Here is a 14,783-nt window from a genome sequence, read left to right as displayed (position 1 = left end):
CCTTAAAAATTTAGATTTTTAATGTAGCATGAAAAAGTATCACACTTCCTTACTTATTTAATTACACATAATAATATTGTAATAAAATACATTTTAATCCAAATGAAATATATAAATTTGTCATGTCATACATAAAAATAATTAAATGTGCACTTACTCTATCGTAACATAATAATGTTGAAAAGTTTCACTGTTTTCAAGCTGTGGATGATATGAACAAACTTTGCACAAAAGACAGCATCATTGCAGTGAAAATACATCTCGGAAACAAGCACAACTGCAAAAATTGAGTAATTGTTTCATTTTTCGCCGATTTACTAGATCTTGAAACAAACCATGTATCTTTTTCTTGCTTCAGTCGATACATAACTTTATCAACATGTTCTTGCTGCTTCTTGCGCTCGTCTTGCAATTTTTCAATAAGAGCCATATGGCGTTCTTGTTCCTTTTTATTTTATTAGCACTCTGAAATGATAAGACCATACACGTTTTGAAGTCACTATATTCAAAACAAAAAGTTTTAGTGTTCTTTTTGTTTAATTATATTAATATTTAACCATTCCACTTTAGACATATTACATAAAAGGTGAAAACCAAAGTTACATCATTGAATATGAACTAGGGTTTGTCAGTTTTCAAAAACCGGTTTTAAAAACCGTTTTTTTGACGAAAATTATGGAATTCGAAAACCGGTTTTTTTAGTAGAAAAAGTCGGTTTTCACTGTATAAATGGAAAATAACAAATATAGCCAAATATAAAAGATAGTAGCAAGCGTTTTGATTCTTGGAATCATATTGGTTCAATAGCATTTAGAATCCTATCAGTCTGCTATGGTTCCCACAAAAGTTTTGTGTTATCTTTTGTCTAATGTATATATTAATTTAGATTTTTATACCAGTGTATATATGATTATAAATCAGTGTGACTTCTTCTTGAAAAAGTAACTCCTTCTACTCAATTTTTAAAAATATGAGTTTTCAGCCCTATAAACCACAAGTAAAAGGACAAACAACTTAGAATTAATATATCAGGCTTTAAAAACAATTAAGTTCGGTCGCAAGTAAGAGAGTATTTTCTATTTTGGGAAATATTGTGAGTAAACAAAGGACACGTCTAAGTAACAAATCGATAGATATTCTCAATTTTTTTATATCATATTTTATTAAATAAAAAAATAATTAAAATTTTTAAAATTAATTAATTAAAATTGCTCAGAATAGAAAATACTCGGGGTTTAGCGTAATTGTTTTCTAAAATTGATACAAACAAGTATGTATCAACATGTACCTAATACGTTTTTTTTTAATTTAAAAAAATTATTATTTTTATTTATTCGAAAACTGTTCTTTCACTGTGATATTTGGAATATGTTTCCATTTAATAATAATCCCATTTCGGGTACTGCAATGAATGGAAAATCTCTCACACTATTTTTCCCTGAATAGAGTTGGAGTTTGATTCAGCTCGTGGTCCTACCCTAGGGCAGTACTACCCGTTATTATTATATTAACTACAGCCTTACAATAATTTATACGCCGATTTCAGAGCTCTAAAATTACCACAAAAAAGTTGAAGCTGTTTGAGCATCGGGTTGTTCAACGAAACATGTCTAACGTGTTTCCGCAATATCAAAAATAAAGAAAAAAAAAAGTTGAATTAATAAATAGTGAATTTGTTTTTTATATTCAAAACTTACTAGAAACCACAACTCTGGAACGAATTAAGGGCATTTCAATGTATTTATATGAGACAAATTGTTTCGAGATATGAGCGATTCGACATACGAGCGTCGTAAGGTACGAATTCAACTTGAATGTCGGGGGTAGCACTGTATTTTAAAAATTATATAATATACGACTCCTCAAGATATTAACAAACATTTCAATAAAAATTTATTGAATATTTTCTATATACAAGGCAAAAAATCAAAATTGAGTTAAATATTTGTATATATTTAGTAACTTATATAATAAAACTTACATCTTGTTGATCCAACAATTCAAGTGACAACTGCTTCAATCTATTAATTTCTCTATTATAGCTCTCCACAGGCACATGTAAATCTGCCATACTTAAAGACCAAAATGTAACGAGAAATTGAGGTGACATATCTTCCCAAACTCTTGCTGGATGCAATGTCCGAACGGATGCAACTACCGGTGACATAACATGTTCACATGCTTCTGCATATTTTGCTTGTTTCAAAGCCGCTGTTAATTTGCGTGGATTTGGATCAGTTTTACGCAATTGATCATATTTTTGCTAGAAATGAGAAAACAATCAGCATTTGATCAATGATTAAGAGCCTGAAATATTATCTATTATTATTGATTACGGCTTGCTTATGAATAAATAAATAAATCAATAAAAGATTTTTTGTTGGTAATCTGATAAAATGATATTTCATGATCCTTATAATCAAAATTCAAAAGTTTCTGAAGACATAGGTCAATGCTCAAAACATCAAAAAACATGCATGCAGCACTAGGCAATTAATATGACAACATACACAACAGTTGTCTTATGTTAATAGAATAAATTTTGAAATTATCACATCTTCTGCAATATTTCATACATTCATTTGTATTATTATTTCACCACCAGTTTTACTAAATGGTAGAAAGATAACTATTCAAACTTATTTTATAAAGAAATTGCCTACTACAACTATTAAGTACTATTAGTAATAAATACTTACACTAATGGCATGAGTAAACATGGGCCGTGCTAAAAAGAAAGCTACATCAGTGTGTATGTGATATTCTTGCAACATCATTTGTATTGAAGGTAGTCGAGTTACATATTCATCAACTGAATATGTGGAACCTGTAATAAATAAATAGAATCAGAATAATTATACCAAAGACAATAGGATTTTCATATTTTGTTTCTAACGTAGGAAAATATTTGAACATTGAAACAATAATAAAATAATTTGTAGGAGTAAAATGACATTTTTGTTGACAAAATAATGAATGTAAAGAATATCAAGAAAAAAGGTAAAAAAAAACTTACCAAGAAAACTTCCAAATTGCACTAACGTATCCTGACATTGATCATAGAGCTTGCTAACAAGTTTCAAATGTGTATACTCTGTTTCTCTATATATAACACAATATTTCTGCTGTGCAATTAGTAAACACAATGCCACAGATAAATCATGTTCATTCAATGCCTCTTTCAAGCGCAATGATGATTTTTTGGTGTTTCGTACTTGACTGAAAGATGCAGCCTACAGAATAAAATATCGTAATTAGTAGGTTACAGACCATCTAAATCATTCTGATATTAGCTTGATTTGATACAGCACTTGATATTGAATTTAGATCCGAGAAAACAAATTGGAATTATATTCTTATTTTAGTTTAAAATGTATTAAAGAATTGTTTCTTATATTTTCTTCTGCTTTTTATTTTTCAATAATTGCAAAAGTAAATATATGTTTAAAAATATAAATTACAATAATTTAATTACCTCTCCTTTGAGTAATTCACCTCCAGCAAGTGCTTCTAATTGTTCTTCAGTCAATTCTTCTGCGGCATCAATACAGGCCATTTTTAAGACAACTTCTTTCAAGATCAGCAAATCAGTACTAAAACATAAGAATAGCATATTAAAAAAAAATCCTAACAACTAAACCTTAGAAATTTTAGTATATGCACTTTAATATAATTTGACAAATTTATACTTGTACTTTTCTTTTCATAATAAATATGAAATGGCATTAAAATAACATTACCTACCTTTTTTGTGCTTTCAATTGATTTGCAACATATTGCAATAATCCACACAATTCAATATTATATTTTTTAAAGACAGCCCCACAAAATGAAGCTAAACTCTTCAACCAGAGTGAAATTGATGTGCCATCGTGTTTCATCCTTTGTTTATCTGGAGAACTAAGGGCTTCTATGAGGCAATAACCTAATATATCATAAGATAATGATGTGAGGTACTTGAGTGAATCAACTATAGGAATAATGAGATTGTCATATATCTGGATTTGTAGAAGTACCTGAAAACAACAAACAAATTTTATCATTCAATTTAGAGACTTTTATAAGTAGGTAAAAAGTTATATATATATATATATATATATATATATATATATATAATGTTAAATATGAACAATACAACACTCAGATTTTTAACACACACTTTATTTGGTTACAGACGTTTCGAGACCATGGTATACCATATCTTCAGTGTAATTTTAAAACAGTTACTTATATACTACACATTCTTTAATATTTTATTTAAATTACTTTTAATTTTTGATAATACAAAAAACACCAACTATCACTGCAAAGCTTGACACAGTACTAAAACATGTGAAATATTTTAAACAAATCTTAAGTATCGAGATGAATAAAGAGGATGGGTATTATTATAATGTAAACAAATGGAGTGCGCGATCGCATACTAAAATCAACAAGTGTGAAAACAGATTAATTTATTGAAGAGAATAAGATAATTGAAAAAAATTATAAATTATTAATGATGTTTAACATAGGTTGGACCTATTTCAAGCATTTAAAAGACATTCGATGTATCTCGATCAGGACTATTGTTTGTCAGTTTTGTGCGACGATCGGCCAAGCCGTTTCTTTATAAATAGCAGAAAAGTGAAAACTTTTTCGTCCACGTTTTAGCCCGCAATCCTGAATCGATTCTGAAAATTCAAAAACCGTTTCGAAAGATATTGGTTGGGAATCGTGCTGATTAGTTTTTCGTACAGATCGGCCGGGCCGTTTCCTTGTAATGAAATGTTAAAAAAACCTTTTTCGACGATTTTTCTTATTTTTTTGACAGTAGATACCATAGTCTTCCAGATCAAACTAAAATATTACCGCCCTACGACAACTCGTTTAGCTTTAAAAATTCGTCAAAGTTTGCAAAAATTGGTATCGTTCTTCTGGCATGTGTCAAAATTAGACCTTTCATCAACGTTTTCTCAAAAACATCTGAACCGATTTCAGAAATTTCAAAGCCATTTGATGTATCTCAATGAGGATTATCGTTTGTCAGTTGTGTGCGACGATCGGCCGAGCCTTTTCTTTGTAATTTGGAAAAAAAGTGTTGATCTTTTCGTCTACATTTAAGCTCATACTACCGAATCGATTTTAAAAAATCAAAAACTGTTCGAAAGATATTAGTTGGGAATGATACTGGTTAGTTTTAGGTGAAAATCTATCGAGCCGTTTTCTTGTAATTAACTGTTGAAACAAAATTTAAGACTATTTTTATGAAACTTTTTTTGGCGATATATATCATGGTCTTACAGAACTTACCAAAATATTACGGCCTAACGGCAAGTAATTTAATTTTAAAAATTCATCAAAGTTTGAGAAAATGAGTAGGTTTTTTGACGTTTGTTAAAATTAAAATTAGACTTACTTGGTATAACGATAGAGTACGTGGACTTAATGAACATACTAAACCATTAAAGTCCTACGGAAACTGGTTCAATTATAAAATAATGATTGATTTTTGAAAATTTGTTTTTAGAAAATACTCCGAGTTAACGTGCTCGTTCGTTTTCACTTTTGTGTAATAAATCCACTCGGAATACTTGTGATCACTCATAAACTAATTTATTTTTTATCGATTAAGTCGTTTATTTAAACATATCGGGAAGTTCATGTAACTTGCCTCAAGGCAAAATACCAATACCAACTAGTTCAAAATATTTCTGTATGTTTCACATATTTTAGCACTGTGTCAAGCTCTGCAAGTGATAGTTGGTATTTTTTGTATTTTCAAAAATTAAATGTAATTTAAATAAAATATTGAAGAATGTGTAGTATATAAGTAACTGTTTTGAAATTACTGAAGATAAGGCATACCACGGTCTCAAAACGTCTCTAATTATCAAATAAAGTATTTGTTAAAAATCTGAGTGCTGTATTGTTCATATTTAACATTTAATATTTGTTCCACTCATATCACAAAATTCTATATTGTATATATATATATATATATACATATATATATATATATATATATATATATTAGGGTGGTCCTTAAAATAGTCATTTTCGAATTTCCTTGCTCCCAGGGGCTCAAATGATTCCAAATTGATAAAAAACAATTCTCTGAAAGTTTTATCTCTTAATATTAACGTTTAGATAGAGCGCAATTCAATCAAGTTGTATGGAAAGAGCATGGAAAAATTTTGAAAATTAAAAAAAAATGTTTTAAGTATAACTTAGCGACAAATGAATGAGTTTTATTCATTCATTTGTTCGCTAAATTACATTTAAAAACATTTTTAAAATTTTTGAAAAATTTTTCATGCTATTTCCATACAAAACTTTGATTGAATTGCGCTCTATCTAAACGTTAATATTAAGAGCTAAAATTTTCAGAGAATTGTTTTTTATCTATTGGAACCATTTGAGCCCCTGGGAGCAAGGAATTCGAAAATGACCATTTTAAGGACCACCCTAATATATATATATATATATATATATATATATATATATATATATACTAGCCGACCCGACAGACTTCGTCCTGTCAAAAAAAATTGTAATGTGGCGGTGTTTTGTTCCTACTTTTTTTCTATTCTTTGCAAAAAATTATCCTGAACAGAACCGTCACCCTGGTAAAAATTCGGTGTGAATTAAAAATAGTTAAATAATTAAATTTGTGCCGTTGCAAAGGCGCGGTTGGTCGATATTTCGTAATATTATAATTGCCGATCCAATCTTTAATTGAAGATTGTGAGGTGATAATCTTAGCAAATCCAGCGAGTTTAAAAACTCCGGTGAATCGTCTTGGTTAGTTGTCGAATCAATATGTTCTTGAATTTCGAAATTTAATTCATTTACATCAATGTTTTTGGCTGCCAATATAGCTTGTTAATTAAGAGAAAGATATTTCTATGTTTATATAAATATATTAAAAATTAGATTATCAAAAACTACACAAAATGTCATGACATAGATCATTGTTTTTTCTACAAATTTCGTTGCCTACTCGATTAAAAAAGAAAATGGCTGTTTTTAGGGTTTTCCCGGCAATTATTCGAATTTTTCTCGCCGTAAGAACCACCCTTGGACATCAACGAACATTTTAAAAAAAGAATTGGCCAAATTGGTCCAGGCGTTGTTGAGTTATGCGCTTACCAACACATTTTGCGATCCATTTTTATATATAAGATATACATATACATATACATATATCTATTCCTTTTTTTATCTAAGAAAAAGAACTAAAATATTAAACAAGTGTAACTAAAATAATATCTCCAAACCTTGCAGGTAATATAACTAAAAAATACAAATCAATTGAAACATTGAAACTGATGGTGCATGACATCGTGCCTTAAGGCAAGTTGCTGGAACTTTGAAAATGTTATCCAATATATTATTATAAATACTGTAACTTTCATTATTCTTATTTTATAAGTAAAATGTAAAAGCTTATCAATTGTAAGACGATGTTTATATATGTTTACATGAAAAGTAAAGAAACAAAACTGGATCAAGCGGATTTAAAATTCCAAAGTTAAAATTATTTATTTGGAGTACGTAACAACTTTAGTTAGAATTGAAATTAAAATTTACTTCAGAATAAAAACAAATTTTTTTCTTTACCCAAAAACAATCGTTTGGTCACCAGAAGCAGAAAGTTTTGTGAATCATTGAAATCGGATGTTTAATACCTTCAAAAACTGCAATTTTTGCACATTTAGCTCCGTATTTCCGAAAGGGCTAGAACTACCTTTCAAAAACCAATCAGCACATCTCCCTATCAATAGGAATCTATTGCTTTTAAATCTTTCAAATCGATTGATCCATTGCCCCGGAAACGTGGACAAAAAATTGTATCCATGCATACGCGCACACACTCACATACATATATCAGTTTTTTTTTTCAGGTATGCCAAAATATTCAGAAACCTCTGAAACGTGAAGATATGCAAAAATTTTCATTTTCGATTTTTGGACGATTACAATAACTTACTATTTATTATATATATTTATTCAAGTTATATTATCCAAGTGTTTGAACTTGTTTAAATTATCAAATATAATGTCTGTAATGTATTTTTTTACATGCAATACTTCTATTCAAATATTGTACAAACATAGTATTTCCACATTTTGAAGCAAAATTATTAACAATCTAAGTATAAGTTGTATTATTGCCTTTAAGCAAGTTCTTCAAACTTTTTAAATCAATGTTTTATTCAAACTATTCAAGAATAACTAAGTAAGATTTCCAACAGATATCTTAATACAGATTTTGTATTTTCAAAATCTGTTGAAGATTTTTTGTGAAAATGTAGACAAGAAATTTTGTAGTTTTCTGGAAATTCCAAAATAAACAGCTCGGTCTCGCGAGTACTCATCGAGTTTCATCGAACCGCTTCTGAATGTTTTAAAATTAATGCAGCCTTTTTTGCAAAAATTTTGACAAAAGATCAAATTGCGACTCTTATACACAAATACATGTTTTTTCCAATTTTAGTCTCAAAGGTTTTAGAATGACAATCACCAAGAATACTTATTATTTACCAGTTGAATTTCCTGGCTTAAACATAATTTTGTCCTTTAAAAAGATAATAAATTACAGTTATAAAATACTCACATAATCAAAGAAAAATCCAGGACTGCAATGTGTCAACTTGCCAATTGATCTTCCAATGGGCTTAATATTTTCTTTACTTATTCTTTTTACTAAGTGTTTAATTTCCTTTTGTGTTTCTCCCTTCCTTCGTAGAAGTTTTGCATATTGTTGGAATGTGTCATTTTTCCATCTACCATATAAACTATACCGGTATTGATAAGGATATAATTTAATAATATTCCAAATCTCCTCTGCGATACAACAATTACAATCCATAAATGATAAAGCTGGCAGTATAGCCGAGTCCAATATTGAAAATATCTCATAGTACAAGTTATTATTGTCTTTAGGAAGTTTCAAGGAATTAACATCCATTTCAGCTAGAGCTGATTCACAAATACGTAAAATTTTACTTGCTAAAACTGGATCATAATGTAAAGAAGGACCCAAAAATACAATCATTGGTATGGCATCAGTTTTGAGCTCTAGAAGTGTTTGTGCTTGTTTTGGACCAAGATTAGTCATTGTATGTTGCACTGGCTTTAAATTGATTTTCTTGGCAATTCTACATTTACTACGATAGACCTGGTCAATTAGATAATGAATCAATTTACACAGAGCTACTGCTATAGGTTGTTGATCAATAACATAATTTTCTGGCAGTTTCAAGCAAAGTTGATGTGCATTATTCCAATCACCAATTTCTATTAAAGCCTGCAAAAAATTAGTATTAGTTTAAATTTGGATTGATTTAATATAAAAAAAATTATTTGAAATTTCATGTACCTGGCAGAGATTAAACTTCTGATTGCATTCATAACGATCATTGATATTATCTTTATCTTGTTCATTCGAGTCAGTTTCTTTATCTTTATCTTTATTGATAGATATTATGTTTAATCTTCTAACATACTCTTTGGCATCAGACATTTCTCTTTCAAATTGTCTACATAATATTTTATCATCAGGTGACAACTACAAAATGAAACAAATTAATAAACATTAAAAAAATGATCAATGTTCAAATTCAATTATATTATTACCCAATAATAAATATCATCCAAATTTATTACAGAATGCTGTAGCATCAAAGCTGTAACTTTATACAACGACTTCGGAGTGTTATAAGGATCTATATTGAATTTGAAACCTAGTACCTATAAAAAATAATATATGAAACAAATTATTATTCAAAAGAATATTTATACAATATTCTCAAATTACAAAATGTTATAAGAAATTGAAATCATAAAATTTTGAGTACATGATTATTTTGACTAAAAGTTATAAATTATTAAAATGGTAATTCTTGGTAAAGCAAATAGCCCAGTCATTTGGTGCAAAAAAAGCTGTTGCTTCAGAAGTTTTGAAACTTGGTGATTTTATAGATTTTTATATGATCTTTATGAATTTCAACTTTGCGACCTCGAATTTTCGCCGTTGCCGCCGCCATATTGGAAAAATTGCGTCAAAAGTTTTTTTAACGATATCTCCGTTCCGACTTATGTTACAACAAAATACCTAAATACAAAATTAAACTAGACAGAATTTTCTTTAATTTATTCAATAACGTTTTTTATTGTAAAATCAATAGTTTTAGCGTACGAGCGCTGCAAAGTATTTGATGCTCGCGCCGCCATGGGTCCTCGCGGTATTTGACTACTCTTTGCATTTGAACGTATTCTCTCTAATAAATAAATAATTTAAATGTTGAATTGAGACTTTCTGCTTAGGTCTGATCTAGAAATAACATAATTTAATTATTTTTGTTTTTCATTTTTGCCGATGATTGAACATTTTGAATCATACAATTTGATGCAATATTAAATTTCTTGTAAGAATAGCTTTATACTAAATTAAACTTAAAATCAACGCAAAGTTGAAATTCGTAAAAATCACATCAAAATCTATATAATCACCAATCTTCAAAACTTCCAGAAAACTTCTAAGGTAACACTACTAAATGACTGAACTAAAATAAAATACCATACATTTTCAAAAATCAACAAAGGCACTTTAAAAATAGATAATAAATGGAAATTAGCTTTCTTTTTTAAATGAATACATTTTCTATTCATGAAACAATTTTCTTACCTCACAGATAATTTTCTTATCTGGCATGTATGATCTTATCAAAGGTATAAAAAAATTTCCTTGATCCGGCCTGCATTCAAATGACTCCAATATAACATCTAATACTCTATTTGGATCTAAATTAAAACAACCTGCAATAGAAAAGTTATGATAATAAAACTCAATTATATAATGAATTGAAAATGACATGATCATCAATCAGTTAAATAAACAGACCAAATTTTTCAAATGAAATTAGATTTTATATCTGATATTCTTAAATTTTTGGTAAAGATAGACCGGCTCGTGTAAGTTACTGTTGAAAAAAATTCTCAGCGATTACGATTCTTTTTTTGACAATATATATCATGGTCTTATTGATCATACTAAAATATTACAGCCCTAGGACAAGTTAAATAATTTAATTTTAAAAATTTGATAGCATTTTTTTGGCGTAAAAGTATTCGACCGATTTCAAAAATTTAAAAGCCATACCATGCAACTCGAAAGGAACTAGCGTTTGTCAATTAGCGCGACGTTATCAATCAAGCCGTTTCTTTGTTAATAGCTGAAAAGTGAAAAAATTTTTGTCAATCCTGAATCAATTTTAAAAATTCAAAAACCGTTTGAAAGATATTGGTTGGGAATCGTGCTGATTACTTTTTAGTGAAGATCGGCCGTTTTCTTGTAATTAACTGTTCCCAAAAAATTGTCAATTTTCCTGTAACATTTTTTAGCAATAGATATCATGATGGTCTTAAAAAAACATACTATAATATTACAGCTCTATAATAAGTCAAAATTTGATATGATAGTCAAAATTTGTGTCGAAAGTTGCTTCTGTGATGTGATAAGTCAAAATTTAAATTTTACAAATTTTGAAACCATTCAAATAAATTCGATAAGTAAGAACCGCGATGAGGTTTGCGAAAAGATAAGAAATGGCTTTAGAATTAGCAAAAAAGTGAGCAGTTTACAAAACTTCTCCAGTTGCGTAAAAAATGTTAACATTAATTTAAAATAAATCATTAAATAGTATCAAGCACTACGTACATGATTCAGATAATTGAGACAGTATTTACTTAAAGTAGACATTAATACAGTAAAACCTTGATTATCCGGACCTCAGTTATACGGATTTGCAATTATCCATATAACTATCAATCGCGACAGAGTTATATGTATGTACATACCTACAATTCAAATTTTACGCGATTTATGTTGCAGTTTATTATATGTATGTAATATAATCTAAGAAAATATATATGTTCATACATAATAAAATGTTAATTTCTTAATACATTGGATTATCTGGGTTTTTGATTATACGGATGCCTATCGACAACAGTTAGTCCGGTTAATCGAGGTTCTACTGTAGTTCACATAATAATTTTTTAAGTTCCCTAAAAAAATGTTTCAAAAGCAAAAATTTTATTTTCAGAATTAACAGTTGTAAATTTTATCTAAATAACTGAATCACAATTTTAGTTGATTAAGTCAATTTTTACACAATTCAGGATGCCTTGAACTTGCCTTAAAGCAAAATGACATTATCATCCAGTTTTTTATATACTAGTCATATTTTACTCTTTAGTTAACTCATATATTTATAGCATTATGAATTGAATCATTTCAACTATATTAAAATGAACTTTACAAATTTGGCATGCATACATAATATACTTAGTCAAAACAATACTTTTGATGTAACTACTATGTTCAAGCTAAGAGAAATTTATTAACAATGATTTAGTATTGTAATTTTACAATAAAAAATATAGTAAAGATATCAAATATTTGCATGAAATGAATTTAATTTGTAGTAAATTTCAATTGTAATTATAAATCAACACATAACTTACCAATCAGTGACTTAATAACTTCCAAAATATTCTTTGGGGTTATTGTATCATTAATTTCTTGATTCAATTCTACTATCAGTTTAGCATAACCTTCACTTTCTTCACGATATAAATTGAATTTTCTTTGTTTGTAACTAAAAATATATTTCATGTCAAAAATGTAATAAAAAGTGATACATTTTATGTATGGTCATAAAAACTTACTATAATTTAGTTTTTATTTTTATAAATTTTGTATAGAATGTTCTAGATGTGCTCAAAATCCCAGCTTCATTTAATGTATCAATCTCTAGACGTTCTTTCAAGAGTTTGTCAGAGAGAAACTATAACAAAAATGTATATTACATTTATTATCTATATGAACATATAAAGTACTGGCGTGATATATGTTGTATAAAATGTATCAAAGCACAAAGGGTTAAATTGAACAATTTTAATAATAATCAGGAATAATTCCCTTATCATATTGTCTTTTTATGCTAACCTTTTCAGTATCTTTAGTAATTTGACAGAAAATCTGCCTTTCCTCTGGATCACTTAATGCTGTTTCTGCATCTAATATATTTAAAACATCCAAAATAATTGATGGTAAATCATTGTGCAAATGCTGAAAATAATAAAACAATGCAATATAAAGAAAAATATGCAAATAATATAATATAATGATGCTTACGCATAATTCACCAACTGCAGAACTAACTGCATCTCTCCTTATGGTGCCTTTGATGCCGTTTGAAAATAACTCATATATAGCTCGGCCCAAGCCAGTTAGTTTGCCAGATTTTGATAATAATGGTGTCCTAGCATTGTCTTTAATTGTAGCTTTACATTGTTTTAAACTGAAAAATATTATAAGAAATTAGAGAAAACATCATGCACCATCATTAAAGTATAACATAAAAAATAAACAAGCTTGCAAAAATATGTAAATGTACTAAAGTTCGACCTAATTGATTATTACTATTATACTTCGAGGCTTGATGTTATAACATATTTTATTTAGACACATTTTTCTGAAGGTTTTTGGTTAGGTTAAATTTGCATAACCAAGACAAAAAATAATAATTAAAAGTGTCTTCACGACTGCTACTAACTCATTATATTATATCAATAACATTCTCTATATATTGTTACAATTTATAGAATAAACAACACTCACAATTCTGTTTTACCAGATCTCTCCCAAGTTTTCCATGTTTCACTATTTACGTTTATAGACATTTTTATAAGTGCTTTATGAACATAGTTGTTTTAAAACAACGTTTTAACTTTTCTGCCTTGCGATAATAACCTACAACGCTGTTTGTTAACTATAACTCTCACAAGTAATCAAACAAAATTTCGTACAAAGTCAAATCGACTTGGAATAAGATACAAATGCCAGAATGCCAGAATCTAGTTTCCATAGAGTAATAGGTTGTTAAAAGCGCGTAGATAGGACATTGCGAAAGAAATTTCTAATATTAATTTGGCCGAAAAACTTTACACCTAAAATGATTTCGGCCATAATGCGGCTTTCAGTGGCGCTACATTTGAATAAAAGAGCTAAATAATTTAATTTGATTTTTAATCAAATAAATTAATTGAATTTAATATAATCGTCGTGAAAGGCAATATTTTTTGAAAAAATATTTTTAAAATACAGTGCATTAGAAAATTATATAAATTGTCAACTTTTATTTCAAGATTTTAATCTTTTTAATCTTTCGAGTAATCTCAGTTACTTTGGAAATTATAAAACCTAGGAAGTCCAAAAATTAGTTTTAAGGTACGTTAGAATAAAAGTTGAATAACGGCGTTTTTTCTATTAAACCCTGAAAGAATATAAATGTTGATGCTGCACATGCAAAGATTGGTAACTGTTTAAAGTTTCGCTGTCTGGTATTTTTCACTTTAATATTTTGTAGAACATGGAAATGAATTGATATAACCCTAGACAATATAATAATATTAATTAATGGATTTAACATAAAAGTTACAGCCTAAACAGTTATAACTTATCTTGATGTATAATATAACATATTTATTCACTGCATGGCAGGGGTATGATGTTCACACATTGTATTCTGTGTAATTGCAATTAAAAAATATAAATGCTGACTATTTGAAAGTAAATATAATCAATTAATAGACCAAAATCATATAAGCAAAATGAAAGTAAAACATCCACATCCTTTTTAAATATTTTATACAATATAACAATTTCAATCATTTCATTTGCATAGATTTCATTGATGGACATACAGTAAGGTTTCATTAATGCATTGGGT

The 14,783-nt window shown here is 28.2% G+C and overlaps 1 protein-coding gene across 1 annotated transcript in view; it reads right to left on the bottom strand.

The window, feature by feature from the left end:
- LOC113385534 (THO complex subunit 2-like) overlaps nucleotides 1-13,898 on the bottom strand; it is a 21,786-nt gene extending 7,888 nt beyond the window's left edge. The window contains 17 exon segments of the mRNA XM_026623386.1: nucleotides 158-187; nucleotides 189-244; nucleotides 247-465; nucleotides 1,978-2,263; nucleotides 2,700-2,827; nucleotides 3,017-3,233; nucleotides 3,476-3,593; nucleotides 3,745-4,016; nucleotides 8,600-9,292; nucleotides 9,365-9,553; nucleotides 9,622-9,735; nucleotides 10,673-10,803; nucleotides 12,514-12,647; nucleotides 12,718-12,836; nucleotides 12,998-13,120; nucleotides 13,187-13,352; nucleotides 13,673-13,898. Coding sequence (XP_026479171.1) covers nucleotides 158-187; nucleotides 189-244; nucleotides 247-465; nucleotides 1,978-2,263; nucleotides 2,700-2,827; nucleotides 3,017-3,233; nucleotides 3,476-3,593; nucleotides 3,745-4,016; nucleotides 8,600-9,292; nucleotides 9,365-9,553; nucleotides 9,622-9,735; nucleotides 10,673-10,803; nucleotides 12,514-12,647; nucleotides 12,718-12,836; nucleotides 12,998-13,120; nucleotides 13,187-13,352; nucleotides 13,673-13,734 — 3,057 coding nt within the window. The 5' untranslated portion in view covers nucleotides 13,735-13,898.
- Nucleotides 13,899-14,783: the final 885 nt, after the last annotated feature.

Source organism: Ctenocephalides felis, unplaced genomic scaffold (assembly GCF_003426905.1).
Source record: "Ctenocephalides felis isolate EL2017-DRISC unplaced genomic scaffold, ASM342690v1 CF-g0.4_SCAFFOLD_03571, whole genome shotgun sequence".
In the NCBI taxonomy this organism is placed as follows: Eukaryota; Metazoa; Arthropoda; class Insecta; order Siphonaptera; family Pulicidae; genus Ctenocephalides; species Ctenocephalides felis.
The sequence above is the reverse complement of the archived record's forward strand: the minus strand, read 5'-3'. Positions and strand labels throughout refer to the sequence as shown.